The sequence below is a fragment of the Biomphalaria glabrata genome, chromosome 5 (genome assembly GCF_947242115.1).
Source record: "Biomphalaria glabrata chromosome 5, xgBioGlab47.1, whole genome shotgun sequence".
NCBI classification, from domain to species: Eukaryota; Metazoa; Mollusca; class Gastropoda; family Planorbidae; genus Biomphalaria; species Biomphalaria glabrata.
Window position 1 is genome coordinate 42,647,852 of NC_074715.1, and position 23,845 is coordinate 42,671,696.

The window sequence follows — 23,845 nt, forward strand, 5'->3', positions numbered from 1 at the left end:
GTTTTTGAGTAGGTAAACCCCCCTTCCACCCCAATCCAATCATTTTTTATCTTAACCTTTCTATTGATAAGCTAAAGAAATGGCTCTTTAGTTTCAAGCTGTATGACTGGATTTTGTATGTATTGTATAGCCATGAATGTTCAGCAAGCTTTTCGCCCGGCCCTTATCTATCACAAGGCGTTCTAGGGAGGAGAAAGGAGGCTTCTATATCCTAAACCACATCCCTGACACTGCGACCATATATTTATGATGTAATGCTCCCCGTTGTTGGTTTCGGTTTTTTGTTGTAGTTGAGGTCAACATCTACTTGAATATTATTATTAATATTATTATTTTGGTTATTCTATGCTGCATGTCCATGCTTCAGTGCGCTATGGTCCAATCACTTAATGAGCATGTTTGTGTGTATTTGGGGGGGGGGGGGGGAGGGGCTATCTGAGAGAATGTTTCTATGCTGCTTTTGGGCGCTCAGCAAACAAAGCTCAGCTTGAGCCAAAGCACGAATTAAAAGTTCCTAGTCGTCTAAAGACATTTAAAGACCGTATCACAAACTAAGACATTAGAGACAGGGTTACTGCAACCGTTGGATCCCATGATGAACTGCTAACTATCGTAAAAAACGCAAGCTAAAAATCTAGGGCCATATTACAAGATGTTCGGGGCTCGCAAAGACCTTCCTTCAGGGAACAATACCAGGAAAAAAAAAAGAAGAGTCAGACGGAGAAAGCGATTGGAATACAGCATAAACGAATGGATGGGCTTGTCATTGAAAGAGGTCCTAACTATGGCAAAAGACAGAGAGGAATGGAGAAAGACGGTCTACAAATCTTGCATGGTGCCCCAACGGTCCAACAGACTAAGGGCTAGGTAAAAGTAATGGTAAAAAAAAAAGTCGTCTAAAGCTAGATCGGATTCGAACTCAAGTCACATTAGTTGGATCGAAGTCACTCAGCCACATAACCCACGTGACCGGGCATCACATAACCCACGTGACCGGGCATCACATTAACCCACGTGACCGGGCATCACATTAACCCACGTGACCGGGCATCACATTAACCCACAAGTTCTATACTTCAGTTTTCAGACTATTACAATAGTTTAGCTGAAATCTATTTTTAGTGGTCAGGCGCTGCAACTCTGTAACTACCATATTCCGAGAACGAGTTTCAACTATTCGAGTTTTTCAAACGTGTGAAAACATGGACACATGGAACAGTTCGATAAGCTATCGATCTCGTGTGTTGACCTCATTAGGATCAGATCTAGATTCAATCAACGTCGCCATGTAGCAGATGTGTCATTAGCAGTGTCTAGACAAGTGACACGCCACTGTTTTCTTTCAATCGCTAGTGTCATGTGCTTTTGGTGTCAGTCAGTGTCAAATGCGTTTACGTGACAACATGCCATTCTGAGAATCGAAGAACAATGTTCCTTGTTGCCAGAAGATGTGAAGAACAAAGGGAAACAACTGAAGTAAGAAGTACGTCATGAAGTAAGATAAGAGAAGATTTGTCTCCGCATTACAAGACCAGGTCATCAGGGATACAATGAGGAAAAAAAGTATATACCTATGGCGGCAGAACTAAGGTGTGAAAGTATTTGGCTTTAAAATCTGAGCTGACGTTAAAAATATTCGCTACAGAAGCTACCCAAGTAAAAGGATAGGCCGATACCTTCGGAAAAGTCAGTAGCTCGTCTAAATGTATCAATCGTTGACATCAAAGTACCACTGACTGAAATGAAAGTACCAAAGTAAAATTGACTGACATCAAAGTACCACTGAATCAGAGTATCACTGACATCTAAGTACCACTGACTGACATCAAATGTACCACTGACATCAAAGTGACCACTGACTCACATCAAAGTTAAAAAGAACAAAACTTGAAAAAAAAAAAAAAGAGATTCGCTTGGAGATAAATCGAAATTCGAAGCTAAGATGGCGACTGAACACTGCAAACATCTTTGTGGCCTTAGCTGAACATAGCTCAAAGGTCGGCTACTTGTTACAGACTATAGGGCGATACTGCCTCAGACCTGATACAGCATTAGAAAAATTTTCAGTACATTACAAGGAATTTCTTTTTTTTTCTTTTAAAAAATTGAATCTTGTTGATAAACTTTATATTCCCGAAGGGTAATTGTATTACAGTAATGCTTTTATTACATTAGTTAAACAACCTGAAGAAATACAAATATGTCCAGTGTAGAGTAGCAGTTGATAAACATTCAATCATATTCATATTTGAAATCAAGATGTAACACGCTAGTCTTTATATCAGAATGAAATACAAAAGGGAAATAAATGACATCTTTTACAGAATGTTTATGTAACTGGTGACATCCTTGTGTAAGTGGTGATATGTTTGTGTAATTGGTAAATTGTTAGTGTAACTGGGGAAATGTTTGTGAAACTGGTGACACGTTTGTGTAACTGGTGACATATGTGTGTAACTGGTGACATGTTTGTATAACTGATGAAATGTTTGCGTTACCGAAGAATTGTTTTTGTAACTTCTGAAATGTTTTTGTAACCGATGAAATATTTGTGTAACTGGTGACAAGTGGTCTTGTTGGTGAAAGGAGAAATGGTTTCTTAAGAGTTTTTTTTTTTCCTTTTTAATTAAAAACAAAAAAATATCTTTTTTTCTATTAGTATTTTATTTTGTTTATTACCTGCACTAAACAGAAAATAAAATTATTAAATCTATAACCGCCCATACTTGTTTTTCAAGAACTTATCTATCAGTATCTCATCTCTCGCTTTTTAATCTTTCGATAGTTTAATCTTTCGATGTAAATCCTATATTGTGGTATTGTTTGTTTCTTTCACATCTTCAGATAGCGACAAAACCATGTCAAATAAATTTTAGGTTTTGGAAATTAAAATAATATTCAATTATAGGTTCATATTACCCTACTCGTGGGAGAGTTCCATAGGATGAAGTATCTAGAGTGTATCAGACGTCAGTTTTGTCACGACTTCAGTTTGTGTAGATTTGTGTTTCCGTGTGTGTGTGTGTGCAGTACATGTCTGTGCATATGTATGTATCTTTATTTGTGTGTCTGTGTGTGTAACAGTTAACCTAAAATTGTAAGTTTGTTTTTTTCATCACTAATAAAGTAAAGAAGGCGCATACTTTCTCTGATCTTGTCTGCATGTGAGTTGTAAGCTTCAGCTGAGCTCAGTGGTGTAGCTAGAGACCCGGGGGGAGCTTCACTTCTTTAGGAGCCCTGCATTTTGACATTCGACGTCATGAAATGAGATAATGACGTAATACTTAATGTAAAAACAAATTTATTTCAAAGTGATTCTTACATCATCGTATGTCCGTTTTTTTGTTCACGTTCATCTGTGCCTATTGAAAGTTTAGTCTTTCTATTGCAACAGACTCAAAGAGTTAATAGAGTGGCCATGACATTTTTATTGCTACAAAGTATAGAGCGGCCATGGTCTTTCTATTGTTACAAAGTATAGAGAGGCCATGGTCTTTCTATTGCATCAAAGTATAGAGCGGCCATGGTCTTTCTATTGTTACAAAGTATAGAGCGGCCATGGCCTTTCTATTGCATCAAAGTATAGAGCGGCCATGGTCTTTCTATTGCATCAAAGTATAGAGCGGCCATGGTCTTTCTATTGCTACAAAGTATAGAGCGGCCATGGCCTTTCTATTGCTAATAATATTTTCAATTCTGAAACACACTTTTTATCACAGTGTTATAATTTAAGGGAGCCAACTCACTGGTCAATAATAATAATATACACAGGACATAACAAACACCCAATAGCGATGTGTGTTTTAAGCACAGCCTCTTCCTAAGTTCTAGACTTGTTTTTCTCTAATGTAAACACCCGTCTCAGTCTAGTCTCTAACAGTGCGCACCGTCTCAGTCTAGTCTCTAACAGTGCGCACCTTCTCAGTCTAGTCTCTAACAGTGCGCACCGTCTCAGTCTAGTCTCTAACAGTGCGCACCTTCTCAGTGTAGTCTCTAACAGTGCGCACCTTCTCAGTCTAGTCTCTAACAGTGCGCACCTTCTCAGTCTAGTCTCTAACAGTGCGCACCTTCTCAGTCTGGTCTCTAACAGTGCGCACCTTCTCAGTCTAGTCTCTAACAGTGCGCACCTTCTCAGTCTAGTCTCTAACAGTGCACACCTTCTCAGTCTAGTCTCTAACAGTGCGCACCGTCTCAGTCTAGTCTCTAACAGTGCGCACCGTCTCAGTCTAGTCTCTAACAGTGCGCACCTTCTGCACTAGCTTGGATGGTGGTGTGCATGGCATAATAACTTTTACCAATTAACGATTTAAATTACCTTGCTAAATCTACAACTTATACAATTTCTAATGAGATCAATGTGTACTTTTAGAAACTGCTACATTGTTAATTTATTATACATGCTAAAAATAGAGAAATGTTTTGTGAATCTGAGCCTTGCAGACCTGTGACGACTGATCATTAAACATAGGTCGGAAGTAGGTAACACTAAGTTTTTCGCTATGTGCATGGTAAATAAAAAAAACGTGAAAAAATCTTCTATGACCAGTCCCCTCTTAAAAGGGTTCCCAATGAATATCTCTGGTGAAGGATCTATCCAGAGAACCATTTCTTGCCGTCGGTCTTGCCCAAATGTTTGTCCCGTGTCCACGTATTTAAAGTGTGTCTGCATATTAATCTATTGATCATCACCAAGTGAGTTATTATCGCCTGCTGCCTGGAATGACTGGACTCTCAGGGTGAGCCGACGTCTTCAGAACATCTGATATTTCCTCTATGGCCTAAGGGAAGCAACTAACGACCCATTTTCGCAAGGAAAAAAACTCTACACTTTTATTTCCCAAGCTTCTTCTCTCTCTCTCTCCCTCTCTCTCTCTCTTTCTCTCTCTCTTTCTTCCTTCTCCCTTTCTCAATTCAAAGTTGCATTCTGCAGTGCAGAAAATTGATGGGAGAGGACATTGATTGAAATCTTTTCTCACTTTTGTTTTAGAAGCTTAAAACTAAAAATAGATCAGAATATTTCCTATTCCTACTTTTGTTTTAGAAGCTGAAAACTAAAAATAGATCAGAATATTTCCTATTCCTACTTTTGTTTTAGAAGCTGAAAACTAAAAATAGATTAGAACATTCCCAATATACACAATATTAATTGTCAATTGAAACTAACAAAAAAATGTACTATATTTTCTTTTGTTGTGAAACTATATTGTCCGAATATCCATGAACAATTATGTCAAGATTCTGTTCATCTTTCTCCATTCGCTTTTCAATTGTGTTGGTCATTTCAATAGTATACTAGCAAAATTAAATGTCGCTGTGTTGATCAATATCAAGCCAATACCATTTGATCATCCAGTAAAACCCTCAATTACGTTGTGAATGTATTGACTTTATCTTACGTCTAAGGATAAATTGGTTTTACATGAAATCAATAATCAATAAATGAAATCAATAAATAGGGGAGATAATTTACATTTAACGAAAACAATTTGTGGTGTTGTTCATCCAATGTTTGCGACATAGGATTACGAGGCGCGGTGGCTGAGTGATAAAGCGCTTGGCTTCCGAAACTTGAGGTTCTGAGTTCGAATACTGGTCAAGACTGGGGTTTTTAATTTCGGGATCTTTAGGTTGCATATGAGTCCACCAAGCTCTAATGGGTACCTAACACTAGTTGGGAGAAAATAAAAGTACATAAAAGTTATGCCACTCAAGTGACACCCTCAATGACCTTTTTTTACCCTGGCTAATTAGAATATTAATAAAACTCGTTGCAAAGGATTGTCATTATGTAGACACATTAGTTACATTTGTGATGACATGGCTATTGTTTTTTTCTAAAACACAGCTGTGATAATATATTTTAAAAGTTACCACCAAATGCTTCATCTGAAGCGATCATATATACATAAATCCACTCTTGACTTGTGTATGGATGGAGTTAGTCTGTTACCGCAGTCTCAAGTTCTAGTAAAGTGTGTAGTATTTCGGTCATTCATTCCCATTCTTGGTATCCTTATAATATCACATGTAAAACCTCTTGTGGAGCCAATTGACTTAATCCTGTTATTACAGAACAACAGTGACTCTCAACCCTCCAGTTATAGTGTCAAAGAACAGACTACCGTTGTAGCATCGAATAAGTGATCCCATTTGCAACACTTAATGACACTCTTGGTGTAGCAAAACAAAATCTAGCCAAAGTTGTAGCATCAAAATGAAAGACCCCAGTTGTAGCAAGGAGTACGAAACCCAAGTCATAGCAACAAAAACCTAACTCCAGCTGTAGCAACAAATACATGACACAGCTGTAGCAACAAATACATGACCCCTGCTGTAACAATAAATACATGACCCCAGCTGTAGCAATAAATACATGACCCCAGCTGTAGCACCAAATATATAACCCCAGCTGTAACAATAAATACATGACCCCAGCTGTAGCAATAAATACATGACCCCAGCTGTAACAATAAATAGATGACCCCAGCTGTAGCACCAAATACATAACCCCAGTGGTAGAGCCGAATAACTAACCCCAGTTGGCGCAGTGACAGTTTGTAGAGTGAGCGAGGTAGCAGAGATGAACAAAATGACCCTTACGTCCGGAGAGAAATGTTCGTTATCACGTCACGAGGTGCAAATATCTCAGGACATCTCAGGACATCTCAGGACATTTCACCCTGGAAGTGTAAACATCCGGGTACGCGTCAGTGTAAACTCTGATCTCGTCCAGAGGAGGAATCAATAAATTGACAGCATATAAATAAATACTCTTCTGCCCACAGACTGACCTGACGATATGACCAATACCAGGAGTAGGTCCGACTTCATGGTACAGACAGTAATCTGACCACACGGCTTTCAACTGTCGTAAGTTTATGCCCACATCATGGTCTGCAGACTGACCTGATTCTATGGTCTACATCTTCTTCTCAGATTGAAGTAACTTTAAGACTTGAAGACTGGTGTGTCACAACGGCAATGTCTTTAAGAACCACAAACCCATCTGACTGAATGGAAATGTTAATTTCAAAGTTCTTGAACAATGCCCTGACAAGTCTTTAAAACGAAACAAAGGGACATTATCAAATCAAGGCGATCACAATCAAATTGAGTGCTCCTTCTTTGTTTTCATTTTGATTGGCATTCTTTAAGCAATTAAAGACCTCGATATTGGCGATATGGAGCAGTGTGGGGGCGATGTAATGAAACTTAAAAAAAAACTTAAGAACATGTAACGAGGAAGATTTGATAGATTTTGTAACAAGAGACGAATTAAACAATGTCAAGGACGCTATAGTAAAAAGTCACTGTTGCCAACTAAAAATAAATTTTAAAACTTTGTTTATCAGGAGTAAGAATTTGAAAATGCATTTCCGCGTTCCTGAAAAATGCCTAAAAATACTCTCTGAAATACAAAGCGTGTCAATACTTCTTTATTCTGTACACCGGCTAAACTGATGACTCCAAGTATCTCAATTCCCCACATGGAACTTACAATCAGGACTTAACATAAGATATTCTGAAAAAAAAAAATTAAGTTGTCTTATCCGGGAAGGAAAAACAAGAATATGTATCCCATATAGAAAGAAACACTTTGATGACAATCAATCCACACACACACACATCACATTTAGATATTAAAAGGTTCTAAGAGAAGAAATGTAACTTGGCATTACAACATCCGCATCAAATGCCAAGCCACAGTAAATGTAGAATAGGATCAAGTCCAGAGAGATGGCGGGTAGAAGTTTCCAGCATTATCGTAGATCTATCATCAAGAATAGCGCAGAGAAGTGTTCCCTGACAGACTTGGATCTATACACTAGCCTATTGCAATGGTTACGGGTCTTTTTTTTTTTAACTCTCCACCCCGCTTGAGAAAAGACAAAGATCTTCGAGCCTCGGAAGAGGAACAACCCAGCAATGTCACATGTCTTAACGCTCATGTAATCTTGCCATCAAATTACATCACAATCTATATTTAGATCTTAGTCAGAGGCTTCACCTTTTGTTTCTCAGTATACGTGTAACGCTTGCCCTTTGAACTTTCACCTATTAAAGTCAGACAATACAAAAACAGTGAGATTCTATTTCTCCTTTCACCTGTTGTTTAGAGGACGTCTTCTAGAAAAAAAGTTTTCAAAATCGTAGATTTAAAAAAAAAAACACTTCAAGTTGGTAATAGATGTAATTTGAAACACATTTTTTTTTCTTCCTGTTTTTTATTGGAATGATGGAAAGATGTATAAATAGAATATGAGTTTATTTTTAAAGAATGCAAGGTCAAACATTGTTTTAAGTTCTTCATTTTGTTTTCATTGATTTTTAGTTTTTTTTTAATTGATAGAGATTTCAATCAGACTTCTAAACCCTAAAGCTCACAAACAGATTTCTAAACTATGCTTCAACATCTTTGATTTACGGCCTTACATACTTGGAGGTCCTAGGCAAAATGAGTTATCCCAAATGAAATAAAAAAAAAAACAACAGAAAAAAACAACTAAAAGTATGCAGTCTTCTAAAAACCTTGTATACTCCAATAGTAACATTGAGAACAAGTTTCATCGTTTCTTTTCTAAACAGATTATATCATAGTCTTGTGCGAGGCCCCTGCCCAATTGGAGGCCTTAGGTAGCTGCCTAGTTTGCCTATCTCTAAGTCCGTCCCTGGTGTCGTGAGTCTACTGGTTACCGATGTCTCGTGAATAGTTTCTATTATTGTCTTGCTTCAGATCTCATTAAAGCTGCTAGAGTAACTTCTCACGTGACTCAGTGCAGTGATACATTTTTTATAAACCTTATCATAGAACATTTTATTATTTGGTTACTAATTGGCCGACACACAACTGTGACACCATTGACTGTGCAGTCACGTAATCTGACTTTTAGTTCACAAGTCATATAGCAGCATATTGCCAATGTATCAGTAGTTAATTCCTCTGTGCAATGTTGACGCCATTCAATTGGAATAAATAACAGCTATATTTTAAGGTGGTTCTGTGTCAGTTACATTTAACAGGCTGTTCTCTACCTTTTCAACAGGTTGTTCTCTACCTTTTCAACAGGTTGTTCTCTACCTTTTCAACAGGTTGTTCTCTACCTTTTCAACAGGTTGATTTCTAGCAGTTAAGCTCAAGAGATTGCCCTGTCTGTTAGATTCAACAAGTTGCTCTTTACCCGTTAGATTCAACAAGTTGCTCTTTACCCGTTAGACTCAACAAGTTGCTCTTTACCCCTTAGACTCAACAAGTTGCTCTTTACCCGTTAGACTCAACAAGTTGCTCTTTACCCGTTAGACTCAACAAGTTGCTCTTTGCACGTTAGACTCAACAAGTTGCTCTTTACCCGTTAGACTCAACAAGTTGCTCTTTACCCGTTAGATTCAACAAGTTGCTCTTTACCCGTTAGATTCAACAAGTTGCTCTTTACCCTTTAGATTCAACAAGTTGCTCTTTACCCTTTAGATTCAACAAGTTGCTCTTTACCCTTTAGATTCAACAAGTTGCTCTTTACCCGTTAGATTCAACAGATTTAGTTAAGGTCACTGTAAATAGTTTTGTGTGATGTGCCGAAGTGAAGACTCTGTAATCTCACATTTAAATACTGGCAACCCCCTTCATTCCCCCACCCCCACCCCCCAAAAAAAGACAAATGCACACACAGACACACACCTAAATGACTACAGACACAGACTCATCTAGGAAATTAAATGTCCTCTAAATAATTGATCCCTTAAGTTATTGATTTCACGCGTGTGGCCTTGGTGTTTGTCAGAGTTGGATCCAAGAGAAGTATTAACAAGAGAGACCACCTCGAAATCATCTCGTTTGCTAACACGGTGATGCGCGAGAAGTTGATGGAAACCTGAAAGACCTTGTCAAATCTTCCGTTTAATATTTTAAAACAATGCCAGAAATGTCTTTCACGGGTTAAATTCCATATCAGTATTAGTTGGAGGACTTAAAATTATTGTTCTCTTATGTTTCAATAATGTTAAAACTGATTTGGCGTTTTAAAAATTGAAATAACATTGACCAATTCTATGAGCTGAATTTATATAATAGACCACCTGTCATTTCGTTTTGCCACACGGCAGCGCAGCATTAGATAAATATATAGACATTAGCAGTAAAACATTACCCAGATAATAGATTAGTTATTACAAGAATAATTTTATTTACAAAATGGAAACAACTTTTGGAAATTATTACAGCAACACAAATTATGGACATCGAATTTATACTTTGTGTCTGTGTGTGTATGCTCTGTATTTCATAATTCAAATGTTTTAGCTGACATCATTGTATCTATAGTGTAGGTCCTGTTTCTGTTGTATAACATCTATCCCCCTCCCCCCACCTAAATTAATATCTTGTAGAAACTTCCTAGCCTACACTCGCTTTAATTAACCAATATTCTCGTTTCATGAGTTGGACATCATCTTGCACTATCGCCCGGGATAATGGACAGCAAATGTCTCTGACCATTCTAGTCATTCCTTCCAGTGACCTTTACTTCAAGGCCGTTTAGATGGTACTATAACCTTTTTCGCCCCGAAAAAAATGTCCTCGTATATGTGTGGATATCAGTTTTTTTTTGGTCTTGTTTAGTCTGCCTGTCCTTTTTTACTGACCGTTAACTTTCCATTCATTGACCGAACGCGACACTAAATGTCCAACATAATCACTAGACGAATGGCCGAAGGGTCATAAAGAAAAATTACGGCCACATTCAGCTGTTCAGAAAAAAGACTGGACGCTGCTACAGGCCACGATGTTTTGTTGTAGGGATTGAAGAGAACTATTTTAGGGCTAGAGTTAGAGATGGCTGCATGCAGACGATAATTTATCACGTGACTCGTTCTTGTGATGAGGAACATGGCTGGTAAATAAACTGTTTGTGACATAGATGTTCATGGGAAATGTAATGCAATTTTCGTTTCTGCAGTCAATAATTTACAAGAGCGGCCCGCGGCCAGTACCAAGAACTTCCACAATAGCCACAGACAAACAATTTTTTAGAAGACGACGAGGCCAAGTATAATGTATTGCTACCTAAAGCAGTAGGAGCATACATTTTTATTGCAGGATCACGGAAAGAATTAATAGGTGTTTGACTCCCTATAAATGTATATAAATATAGATGTTATACTTGTAAGCTAAAACTATTGGACATTTTCATACATGGCCTAAACACTATATATAGCTAGCTGTTTGGTGCATCCGGTGTATAAATGAGTTAGAGCTGTTATTTAAAAGGTATATATATCATTTGTGTAAACTTATTAGCTCTGACTAATGACATTTTCTGAGCTCTTTCTGCTTTATAAATGACTTCTGTATAGCGCAACGTTCATACTATAAGCATGTTTAGTGCACCCTGGTCTAATCTCTCTTGTAGACATATGTGTGTTGTTATTGCAAGAAGGTTTTCGGGCTGCTTTTAGGCGCTCAACAAACACATCTCAGCTCGAGACGGGATAGGCAGACTAGCGTTTTTTCCCCCACATCATTCTATGACTTGAAACTTATATAAAAACAAATGGGCAACGAACTAGCGGAAATAAAGAGACTTGATATGGAGATCAACTGAAACTCATTGAGACATTGTTACAGCTCTTTTTTTAGTTGACAATAGGGAAGTTTTGTTTGGACTCATTGACTCTATAGTGAAAATATGTTATAATGAGATTCCGTGTTGTTTGTATCACGTTTTAAACCCTCGATCAAGGCTAGACAATCTAGAAGCAAGTTAACTTTCTGAAGTAAAAAAAAACAAGGTAACAAAAGACCGTTTGTGTGGAAACACAAACTCAAAATCGGCCCCCGAAAAGGTCCATTCATGCAGGCTTCAATATTTTCAGAAAGAACATGCAAATGAAATTATATCAAAGACAAATGAGAGATAAGAATGCAGAAAGAAGGTTAACAGATCTTGAGTAGTGCCCCAACGGTCCCGCAGATCAAAGGATAGGTGAAAGTGAATGTAAAGTTAGATGTGAACCTGACCTAACTAGTTCCCCTTTTAGACCTTGTGGTCTATAGGACAGATGATGTTCATCTGTTTTTGTGGCCTACGATTAACGAGGGTGTCATGTAGCCAGCACAACGACCAACCGCCTATACTTTTCCCCAACTAATGTCAGGTACCCATTAGAGCTGAGTGGACTCAAGAGGTGCCCAAAGATTCCAAAGTTGAAAATCCCAGTCTTCACCAGGATTTAAACCAGGACCCCCAGTTCGGAAGCCAAGCGCTTTACCGCTCAGCCACCACGCCCTTGGCCTACCTGATGTCTTATAATTGATCCAATTGTTTTGAAAAGGCCCAATCTCTTATTCAAATCCTCAAAAAAAAAAAAAAAAAAATTTCCGCAATAAAAAAAAATATTAATAAAAATGAAGTTTATAAGATTACTATTCATTTTAAATTAGGTCTAACTTATAATGCATACTAATTAGCTTTTTCTCTTTAAAAAACTGCTTGCATAACTGATTTTAAAAATTAGATTTTTCGCTTTCAGAAAAAAAAAAAGTAGCCGTTGCATCAGAACTTTGAATGGTCTAAAATATTGTGATGTCGGATTTTCAATATCTTTTCTAGTTTACGAGATCTAAACGGGACGGACGGACAGACGGACAGACGGTCAGACGGACAGACGGACAGACATTTCGCACAAAACTAATAGCGTCTTTTCCCCTTTCGGGGGCCGCTAAAAAGACCGTCAGAATCGCGTTGGCAAAAATGTTTTTATGAGGAACGTTTTGAATCGATCTAGCTGTACGAAATTCTTTGAATCGATCCAGCTGCATGAAATTCACGAAATTCTAGAAAACGGTATGGAAGTCTTTTAATTTAATATTTTTTTTTTTTACATTTGTGATAATAATAATATAAATTATAGCTTTTGTATAGCGCTACTTTCATGCTTATAGTATGCTCAGAGCGCTATGGTCCTATCTCATTCGTGGACCAGTGGGGGAAGGGGTACCTGGGAGATATTGGTAATAATTTTTTTTTACTTGCTCTATGATCAAATATTGATCTATAGTTACAACGTATATCACCTTCACCTGGCCCTTCGTCTGTTGCACCGTTGGGGCACCACAAATGATCTGCGTATCGTCTTTTTCCTTTTCTCTGTCTTTTGCCAGGATTAACTTCTCTTCCTTAGACAGGTCCGTACAATTGTTTTGTAATGTTGCCCCCCAGAATACAACAAATTATGTAGCCTTTGTTGACCGCCTTCGAGCGTGCCTTCCCCAGGTAATACTAGGGGGCGCGCCCCCATGATGCAAAGCGCTGATCAAAGACAAACATCTTACAATCCGACTATGACAAGAAAGTGGAATGTCACGGCCTACACGTAAAACTCATTGAGCCAGCATTATGGCACAGCGTGTTCCTAAGTCTTGGAATTTCAAGTCTTTTTCCGTTTTATTTGCCGTATCCATGGCAATAATTTGTTATGTACCTGGGAAAAAAAAAGAAAATTAACATAGACTCTGCCATCGTGCTTAATTGTTTGAAAGGTTTCCTGGCGGCGTCTCCGTGCTCATTCATATTTAATATTGATTAAGAAGCACTAGGCCGAATGACACCTATTGTCAGGGCCCTGTGGACAAGTTCGATTCAAATGCAGGCGAAAAGTTTTGAATGCACCACATCAGTAATTGATAGCCCGATTCGGATCTAATTGTCTACCTTGCAGAGGAAATTCACTTTCTAATAGTTTGGCAATCATTGACAGAAGCATCTATTATTTCCCGTGGAAGCTCACCTGGGAAATGAAGTAGACACGTAGATGGAGAGACACCTTCATAGGTAATAAGTCTACGTTTTTTGTTTTAAAGTGATCACACAATCAATTTGATTGAGACAGATCAGGTCAGTGTTAAGACACGTGTGTTTCAATAGTCTAGGCTGAATGTTGTTCTATTCTCACACCATTTGTCTAGGCAGAAAGAAATCTATTTTCACACCATATGTCAATAAAGATATTTGTTTTAATCTAACACCATTTGTCTAGGCAGACGATTGTTCATATTCTCACACGATTTCAGTATGCAGAAAGAATTCTATTCTCACACCAATTGTCTAGGTAGAAAAGTGTTCTTTTCTCAGACCATTTAAACTAAATGAGACACATAACTTTATAATATTCATAAACTTCTTCACTTAAATCTATCTATGGCTGCGAAAGCTAAAACATTTTTAATGTAAAATATATAATGAGATCTACAATGAAATTCTTCTAACAAACCAAATAATTACCTACATCCAACAATACATCAGACAGACAAAATACCCTATAGGAAAGAAGGTAGAGCAACAAAAGAATACAAAGATGGACACTATATTTATACTTGGTAGATCAAAAAAGCAATTTTCGAGACACAGGATGTAAAGCAAGACGAATTCCAAGAAAATAATAGATACATCAACACATTTGACAAAGCTTATATCACTCTGGTGAAATGTTTGTACACGTGATTTCTCCCACACCCAATTTCGGATCAAGCTGAAATTTTGCACAATTATTTCTTTTACCTGACAACACATGAGTCAATTTAAAAAAGTAATTAATTAACTATTGGTAATAAATTATTTTGTTTGGTATCTCGAACAAGGGAAGGAAATCGTAATTGACTGAAATGGTGGTATAAGCTGAGTTAATTCCCCTTACAGGTCGTTGGCTGAGTCACAACTGAGAACACAAACCTGAAAAATAGGACGGGACTATAGAAACAATAGATAACTTTACTACAATCTTCCATGTTCATAAGCTCTCCACTAGCATTGTGTGTAGTTATTCCTAGATCAAGTATTGTGTGTAGGTATTCCTAGATCAAGTATTGTGTGTAGGTATTTGTCACAGCGTTGTTTGAGTCACTGTGACATGCGGTAGTCAAGTTTTACTTGGACTTTTTAATTTTCATATTTCACGAGAAAATTGTGGATTGATGATGTGGAAGCAGATCTGAAGCAGCTTGGGGTTAGGGCGTGGAGACGAAAGGCCCAGGAGAGATCTGAATGGAAGGATGTGTTGAAGCAGGCCAGACCATGGGCTGTAGCGCCACTGGGATGGATGGATGGACGAGAAAATTGTAGTCTCGTTTGAAATCACGGGCAAGTCTCGTTTTTGATCTGGCCACATGGTCAGACGGGCAGTTAATCTGTGGTCCTCAGAGAGATAGGGCGTACATTGAATGTTGATGAAAGTCGAATATTTGGAGCATATGTAACAGTGTAGTCTTCTCATTCTTTGGATTCATGACTTGTGATATAGTATTCAGTGTGCCTTGAAGGCTGGATTCAAGAATTGTGTGTAGGTATTCCTGGATTCAAGAATTGTGTGTAGGTATTCCTGGTTCAAGAATTGTGTGTAGGTATTCCTAGTTCAAGAATTGTGTGTAGGTATTCCTGGTTCAAGAATTGTGTGTAGGTATCCCTGGTTCAAGAATTGTGTGTAGGTATCCCTGGTTCAAGAATTGTGTGTAGGTATCCCTGGTTCAAGAATTGTGTGTAGGTATCCCTTGTTCAAGAATTGTGTGTAGGTATTCCTGGTTCAAGAATTGTGTGTAGGTATCCCTGGTTCAAGAAATGAATGTAGGTATCCCTGGTTCAAGAATTGTGTGTAGGTATCCCTGGTTCAAGAATTGTGTGTAGGTATCCCTGGTTCAAGAATTGTGTGTAGGTATTCCTGGTTCAAGAATTGTGTGTAGGAATTCCTTTAGCTGAATGTTCTAGCTAGCTCGTCTTTCTCTCTATAAACCCTCCCCAATCGGTTACCTGGTAATGCCCTTGAAAGTGATTATTACCAGTCCCATGGAAATATTGTTCCTTCACGATATAACGTAATATCACTTCCGTTGTCTAGTTATCCAACTCCTTTTGTCTAACGTCATATTGCATGTATTGAGTTTGTCCCTCCGTGGCTCTCAGTCACTCTGCGAATGCACGTTTTAGCAGACGTTAACCGCGTGAGTGCGAATGTTCCCATGTTCGGTGCGAACCAATAAATAACGTCATGTCACGTGACAAGCAGGTTAGACGGTAACAAGTCGGTTCGCAGCCAGGCCAAGCGTAAAATGTACTGAATGCATTCTTTCTATTCACATATTCATCTTCTAATTGGTTGTGGCTGTGGTTCAAATGAAACACTCTGTGAAATGTGTGATGAAAGTAATCTCTCGTACATAGACCAGTTGGTGATGGCAAGGCCATCCTTAGTTAATTGGAGGCCCTAGACGAAGTGAATTCTGAGGCCCAAAATGAAATAGAAAATAATTTAAAAACAAAACAGCGATAAAATTAAATTACGCCATTTAAACCCTGGTCAGGCTACTGTATACCAACAATAACACTGGGTACATGTTTCTCTATTTCATCTTTCAAAAAAAAATGTTTTGAGTCCTGTGTGAAACCCCCACCAACTGGCGGCCTTAGGCGACTGTCTAGTATTTCTATGCCTCAGGCCGGCCCTGGTGATGGACATTCTCTCCTACGGAGACCAGTAGTGATAGATAGCACTGTATCTTACATAGACTAATCAAAGATAGTGCAATCTAACCTTCAAAGACCTAGTCTGAACCTAGTCTGAACCTAGTCTGAACTATACCGGATTCAGATCTTTTGATTTTTGGGGGATATTTTTTCGTGGGAGAGGTGGTGGTAGAGAGATCAAGTTACGTTCATATAACTTTGCAGATTCGCTCTCTTGCTCACTTTATTAGACACAAAAAAATATTCATTTAAAAGAAATACAAAAAACCTTGACAGCTGAAGATATTTCGCCAGGTAATTTTTTCGTACTTTTGCCTGATTGACTAGAATGTCGAAGAGTGTGTGTCTCTTGAAAACATCGTTCTCAAGTTCTCTACTCAGGGAGCTGTACTTCTCAATGCCCCAGGAATTCAAGTCTCCTGCTAGTGCGAGTACACAATTTGTCTCAACATTCAATTGCGGGGAGGGGAGGCACATTGCGTTTCTTTTTCTCCGTGAAGGGTCAATTTTGTCGGTTGGTGGATTTAAAAAAAAAAATGGCGGGTTAAGTGTATGGAATACAAATAAAGTGCCCTGCAAAAGATCCAAACATTGATGTACCGAAGTTCTCCAGTGTGAGATCTGCTATTAGATTGGCTGCTCAATTCTCTGCTCTATTGTTGAACTTGTAAGACCTGCGGACAGGGAATGAGAAGGCATGGGATTATATAGTGGACGATATGACGATATATGAATCTTTCCGTCTGTCTGTCTGTTTGTCTGCTCTCTCTCTCTCTCCTTGCTTTCGTTCTCTCATATATATATAAATATATTCAACGGCGGACTATGTGTCAAAATCGGCCCGGGTATTTGCATATAATCCGGCCCACAAATAGTATATCATACGACGGGCCCCTAATTCAACATCTACCCTTCATCAAAATCATTAACACAAACACTCTTTTGTTCCCCTGGCAATCAAATCATTAAATAAGAACAATATGATATCAACTTTGTCACATGTAAATTATGAGTGAGTCTGGTGTGAATGTACACTTTGGTTTCTTATAGTTATAATGTTTTTTGTTTGGTGTAATGCACAAATTGTAAGACAAATTTCCGTACGGACAATAAAGAATATTATTATTATTATTATTATTATTATTATTATATATTGAACTCTATATTTTAATAAGAAGTATATAGGCCTTACATCACATTTGAATAGCTTAGTGTGTAGGCCCTAAAACAGGGGTTCTCAACCGGTGGGTCGCGACCCCCCTGGGGGTCGATTGGCGATTCGCCAGGGGTCGCCTAAGACCATCAAAAATAAGGATTGTTATTGTCTATTTTTTCTATTGCTGTATGTGTGTGTATGGGGGGGGGGTCGCTGCAGAGTGGGATATTGTAAAAATGGGTCGCCGAGCTTAAAAGGTTGAGAACCGCTGCCCTAAAAGGATGGAAAATGTGTTAAGATTAAAAGAGTATTAGACTGTCAAGTCTGTACAAGATTTGTTTAAAAACGACGCTCTAATAATTACTTTCATAAGACAAAATAATAAAACTGTGTGTCATATGTGTCAGAGAGGCATTAATGCGGCACTTTCGGCCCATTTGGGTACCAGCCCATCGGCATTTGCCCTAATGCCCATATAGCCAGTCCGCCCCTTTATATATAAATATATATGTATGTGTATATACATCGACTTGGCTGTCCAAATATGAGAACTCTCTACTGAAATGTCATTATTATCTGGCAAGTCTAGCGTTGGCCATTGCCAGATTAGAATACTCGGGCTATGAGGAAGTCATAAATAAAAGATTGACACAAGAATGAGGCGTTTGGACTCGCGATGTTTAGAGTCGGCTTAGTTTGGACTGATCTCAAGTATCGCACATCTAGATCTATCTACACATAAACATATGGGGCATCACTCTGATGTATATCACAGTGCTGAAAGACTAGTACATAAACTTGGTCTTGTGCAGTTTCAATCTGAGATCTACAAGATTTATGTATCAACTCCAGTCTGAGATCTACAAGACTTATGTATCAACTCCAGTCTGAGATCTATGTATCAACAGAGCGAATCAGTTCAGTTGCTGTCCACTCAGGGAACAGCTGTTTGGTTACGATGGTATTTTCAGTCCAGCACGAGACCCAGACTTTATTTTCCCAAGTTGTTATCAGGGAATATGATAGGCAGACTATTTCGGGGGTATGTCAAGTAGTACTGAGGGAAATGAAAGCTACTTCCCAAAGAAACACGCCTACTACTGAAACGCTCAGACAGGAAGTGCATAAAACACAACTTTGAATCATTAGAGTTTTTTTTAAACTTTGTTTTCACTTAGTGCTTAGATTTGTTTCTTTGTTTGTACTTTGCACTTTTTTGCTTTGATTTCTTTCATTACATGCCCTGTAAAAACATTACATGAACAGTGAAACATTACATGCCCAGTAAAAACATTACATGAACAGTAAAAACATTACATGCCCAGTAAAAACATTACATGCCCAGTAAAAATATTACATGCCCAGTAAAAATATTACATGCCCTGTAAAAACATTACATGAACAGTGAAACATTACATGCCCAGTAAAAATATTACATGCCCTGTAAAAACATTACATGCCCAGTAAAAACATTACATGCCCAGTAAAAATATTACATGCCCAGTAAAAATATTACATGCCCTGTAAAAACATTACATGCCCAGTAAAAACATTACATGCCCAGTAAAAATATTACATGCCCAGTAAAAATATTACATGCCCTGTAAAAACATTACATGCCCAGTAAAAACATTACATGCCCTGTAAAAACATTATATGAACAGTAAAAATATTACATGCTCGCTAAAAACATTAAATGCTTAATAAATAGACAAAATGTGCATTACATTACACTTCCACTAAAAACACACTCTGTCCAGTAAGAGCTAAGATGTTTAATAGCGATGTCACGAACAAGAAGCCTGATGGTTAAAAAGGATTTTATATTTTGGCTACACGTTATAAGAATTAAATCCTAAGTAATTTAAAAAGTTTCTACCAAAAAAAAATGAGACCCGAAAGATTCCATGAATACGTTAAAGATTAAGGCAACAAATACATTCAAATGAACCAGCTCAATGTTCAGATAGTGAGCTTATTGGTCAATAACCAGACATACAACAATTGATACTGTAATGGACTGGATTGTTACATCGATGGGAGGTAAGCGAGGGATGTCAGGAGGACAATGCAGACGATATGTTTGGTTGTCTACAGTCACAAGTGACGGAGTGTATTTTGAAGAACCGAGGCCCGAGCATTTTGATGTATAGTTATTGATTGATTTCGTATTGCTGGCCTCTAGTTCTCTGACTATACTTAGATTTCCATAGTCACTTAATCTGTCACACTTTCTTGGACTGATATTATCTCCATCTTAACGTCTACCATCTCCTCTCTCTCTCTCTCTCTCTCTCTTGCTCTTTTTCACCCTCTCTAGGATTTCCTTTTATTTTATCTTTTTCATGTACTTCTTTTTTTTCATTTCTTTTATGTTTTTCTGAACTCCTTTCCATTTCTACATATCGACCTCTTTATCTTCTACCTCTTTATCTTCTACCTCTTTATCTTCTTCCTCTTTATCTTCTACCTCTTTATCTTCTTCCTCTTTATCTTCTTCCTCTTTATCCTCTTCCTCTTTATCTTCTTCCTCTTTATCTTCTTCCTCTTTATCTTCTTCCTCTTTATCTTCTGCCACTTCATTTTCTGCCTCTTTATCTTCTACCTCTTTTTCTTCTTCCTCTTTATCTTCTACCTCCTTATCTTCTACCTCTTTATCTTCTACCTCCTTATCTTCTACCTCTTTATCTTCTACCTCTTTATCTTCTACCTCCTTATCTTCTACCTCTTTATCTTCTACCTCTTTATCTTCTTCCTCTTTATCTTCTACCTCTTTATCTTCTTCCTCTTTATCTTCTACCTCCTTATCTTCTACCTCTTTATCTTCTACCTCCTTATCTTCTACCTCTTTATCTTCTACCTCCTTATCTTCTACCTCTTTATCTTCTACCTCTTTATCTTCTACCTCCTTATTTTCTACTTCCTTATCTTCTACCTCCTTATCTTCTACCTCTTTATCTTCTACCTCTTTATCTTCTTCCTCTTTATCTTCTACCTCTTTATCTTCTACCTCTTTATCTTCTACCTCCTTATCTTCTACCTCTTTATCTTCTACCTCTTTATCTTCTACCTCCTTATTTTCTACTTCCTTATCTTCTACCTCCTTATCTTCTACCTCTTTATCTTCTACCTCTTTATCTTCTACCTTTTTATCTTCTACCAACTCCTTATCTTCTACCTCTTTATCTTCTACCTCTTTATTTTATTATCTCTCTACCTCATCGTTCTAGCTATTTATCTTTCTACATATCTATCTTTCTACATATTTTTCTTGTACCTCTTAATCTCAACCCTTCTTTCACTACTGACCATTACGCACTCATCTAAACACTACATCAGAGGTAAAATCTGTTAGTATCCATAACATTACAAAATATAACAAAGTAAAACAAGATATAACAAGATATAACAAAGTAAAACAAGATATAGCAAACATCAACATTAAAAGACGATGGAATGAGATACTCTAATGAGTAAAGAGAATAAACCAGTTAATGAAATCAGATTTGTTCTGAAACACGGAATTTAAGCAACGATCAATCTTAAACCTCATAACTAGAACCTTCAACCTTTCATGTATAATACTTTTTTTTATAAACATTTGATGTAGCGATTTCATTTCGAAAGAGTTATTTAAAATATTAGATATTTATAAATATTTCTTGAGGATCATTTTCACCCAAACCATTTTATTTTATTCCTACGGAATGGCCCACATAATTGTACCCTACCTTGAACTCTTCAGCTAAAGGAAAGGAAGAAAAAAAAAGACACTCTGTGATGAAGATGGTTACATTTACTATCACTCTGTGATGAAGATGGTTACATTTACTATCTGAATAGGACTCTCTGTGACTTTCCCAAAGGAATATCCCTTAAGTCAATCAGTGGCCAAAAATGTAAGTCCTGACTAATCGATACTCTCGTCAAAAGTAAAGTGTGATTTTGATAATAACATTTTTTAAAAATTGAAACAGCATTTAATGTTAATAGATTATTGACACTTGCACTAGTCTTGGGTTGTATGTAGGTTAGAGTCATTTGTTCGTGGTTGCATATATTGCTTTAAGGCTTTTTAGAGATTTATTAGATGATTTATTAGATGGGTTATTAGATGATTTACTAGATGATTGATACATTTCTTGATTTATATCTATTAGAGTTAGTAGATGCGTTGGATTCTAGCACTTCGTGCCCATGCAACAAATAAGAGACAATTTTTAAGATGTTAGAACAAATCTCTTGCAGACTCTACATGAGTTATACAATTTTAAGTTCTGTGATCACAGAATATTGGATCGAGAGATACGGATGAAGCTAAAAAATGTTAAGATACAAGAACATATGTAAGCACGTGATGCCGAAACTACCGCCCGTTGGCTATATACGAACCGCGGCACTGTCCTGTCCGGCCCGTCCAAAAATTCCGCCAAAAATGCAAAATAAATGAATCCGTAGAGACACAGCTCCATTGGAAGACGATCTTTTGTCGTCATGTGGCCCAAGAAAGGCTTGTCGTAAATGTATATGGCCCACGGTGAGAATAAGACTGGCCACCGCTGGTGTCGATGAAGACCTAGATTCTTTTCATGGTGATGACTTCGGTTCTCCAGGTCTCAGCTCCATACAAAACTATTGGCTCAGCAATGGCGTGGCTCTTGATAGTGGTGCATGTTTCCCTGAAACCGCAGTGTTCTGCAGCTGATGAAAGACTGCCGAGCTTAACCAATGCAGGTTCTGAAGTCTGTTCCCCCTGACATCTGCATCTGTTCCCCCTGACATCTGCATCTGTGTTGTTGGACGCCTTCCTTTCGGTTGTGTTCTTGTATTACTTGACTCGTTACTCAATAACAATAAAGTAATACTCGATTCAATTCAACTCCAGCTATCCATGAATAGCAATAAAACTTTAATATTTAATAAAGCACACAATGCCATCAACTCTCAGGATACATTAATACACAAACACCAGTCCAAGAAGCAACTGTCTAACCTTCCTGGACCGGGAACAAGACCTCACTGACTTACACACTCTCTCGCACATTCAATGAAGACTAAACCATTCAGTTAAAAACACGTGCAAGACTATTCACATTCAAAACATGGGCCTGGGAGTACATTACAAAGGGATATAACTATCACACCAAAATATCAAAGTAACATATATTCACTCTCGTCACACGTCCCTCTGACACATTCCATAAAAAAAGTTTATCACAAATATGCAAAAGAATGACAGCTGATCTGGAATTATCATGCTTATTATAATTTACATCAACTTTTTCCAAAACAATCCATATGGCACTAAATATCCCCTTGTCAAAGTAACATGACAACCTAGAGATGTTATTTAATGAAGAAGGTAAGGGAGACAAACAGATTGAGGTGACATGCTGTTGAGTTCCGGTTTATTCTATGATCTAGTTAGCAGGTTTTGTTGATTTTCTTTCAAGAAAATGTTTTTGTTTGTTTTTAATTCATCAGGGAAACGTTTGTTCAACTGATATCATTTGAGATTTGTCCACACATCGAGAGAACATCGAGAGGCTGAGAAGAGTTGATAGAAAAACTGAGGGGGGGGGGGGGGTGAAAGAAAAAGGAATAAATGGAAAACGCGTTACAGAAGAAAGAATATGTGTCCAATAGAGAGAGAGAGAGGGAGGAGGAAATGGAACTGTAGTGAGAGACATTGAGTTAGAGAAAGAACAAGAAAGTGCAAAGGTAATAGATTTGTTGTCCGATACGATTTGATCTTATTTCTTTTTCCGTAATGCAGTTAATTGTCAATTAAAACTATGGTGTGTGTGTGTGCTGTGTGCTATATGGTGCTTAGTGTGTGTGGCTGCCATAAAAAGGAAATTGTACAATATAATTCATTAAACATTCGTTATGGAAAATAAAATGACTAGATTTATTTCAATGATTGTCAGTACTGGCTGAGCAAGATAACTCTCAATCCAGTGCACCTGTACCAGATTACTTCCCCTTAAAAGAATACATGTTATACAATGCTAGAGAAAAGCTGCTGTGGGGGAAAAAAGGGGCGGGTCAAAAGGAAGAGAGAGAGAGAGAGAGAGAGAGGAAGTGGGGGGGGGGAGGTAGACGAGGATGGTATCTTGTATCGATGAAGTAAACGAGCTCAGCTTGTAATTACTAATGAACGATTTGTGCGCACCTAAAAATA

The 23,845-nt window shown here is 37.7% G+C and overlaps 2 protein-coding genes across 3 annotated transcripts in view; one reads left to right on the forward strand and one right to left on the reverse strand.

The window, feature by feature from the left end:
* The window catches only part of LOC106059563 (neuronal calcium sensor 2-like), a 128,664-nt gene that overhangs the window by 25,423 nt on the left and 79,396 nt on the right, over positions 1-23,845 (forward strand). The window lies entirely within an intron of this gene.
* Positions 20,060-20,973, reverse strand: LOC106059559 (DNA ligase 1-like). Its single transcript, XM_056029658.1, has 2 exons — positions 20,967-20,973; positions 20,060-20,856 (listed from the first exon to the last, which is right to left on the reverse strand). The coding sequence occupies exons 1-2, from the start codon at positions 20,971-20,973 to the stop codon at positions 20,060-20,062; spliced, it is 804 nt and encodes a 267-aa protein (XP_055885633.1).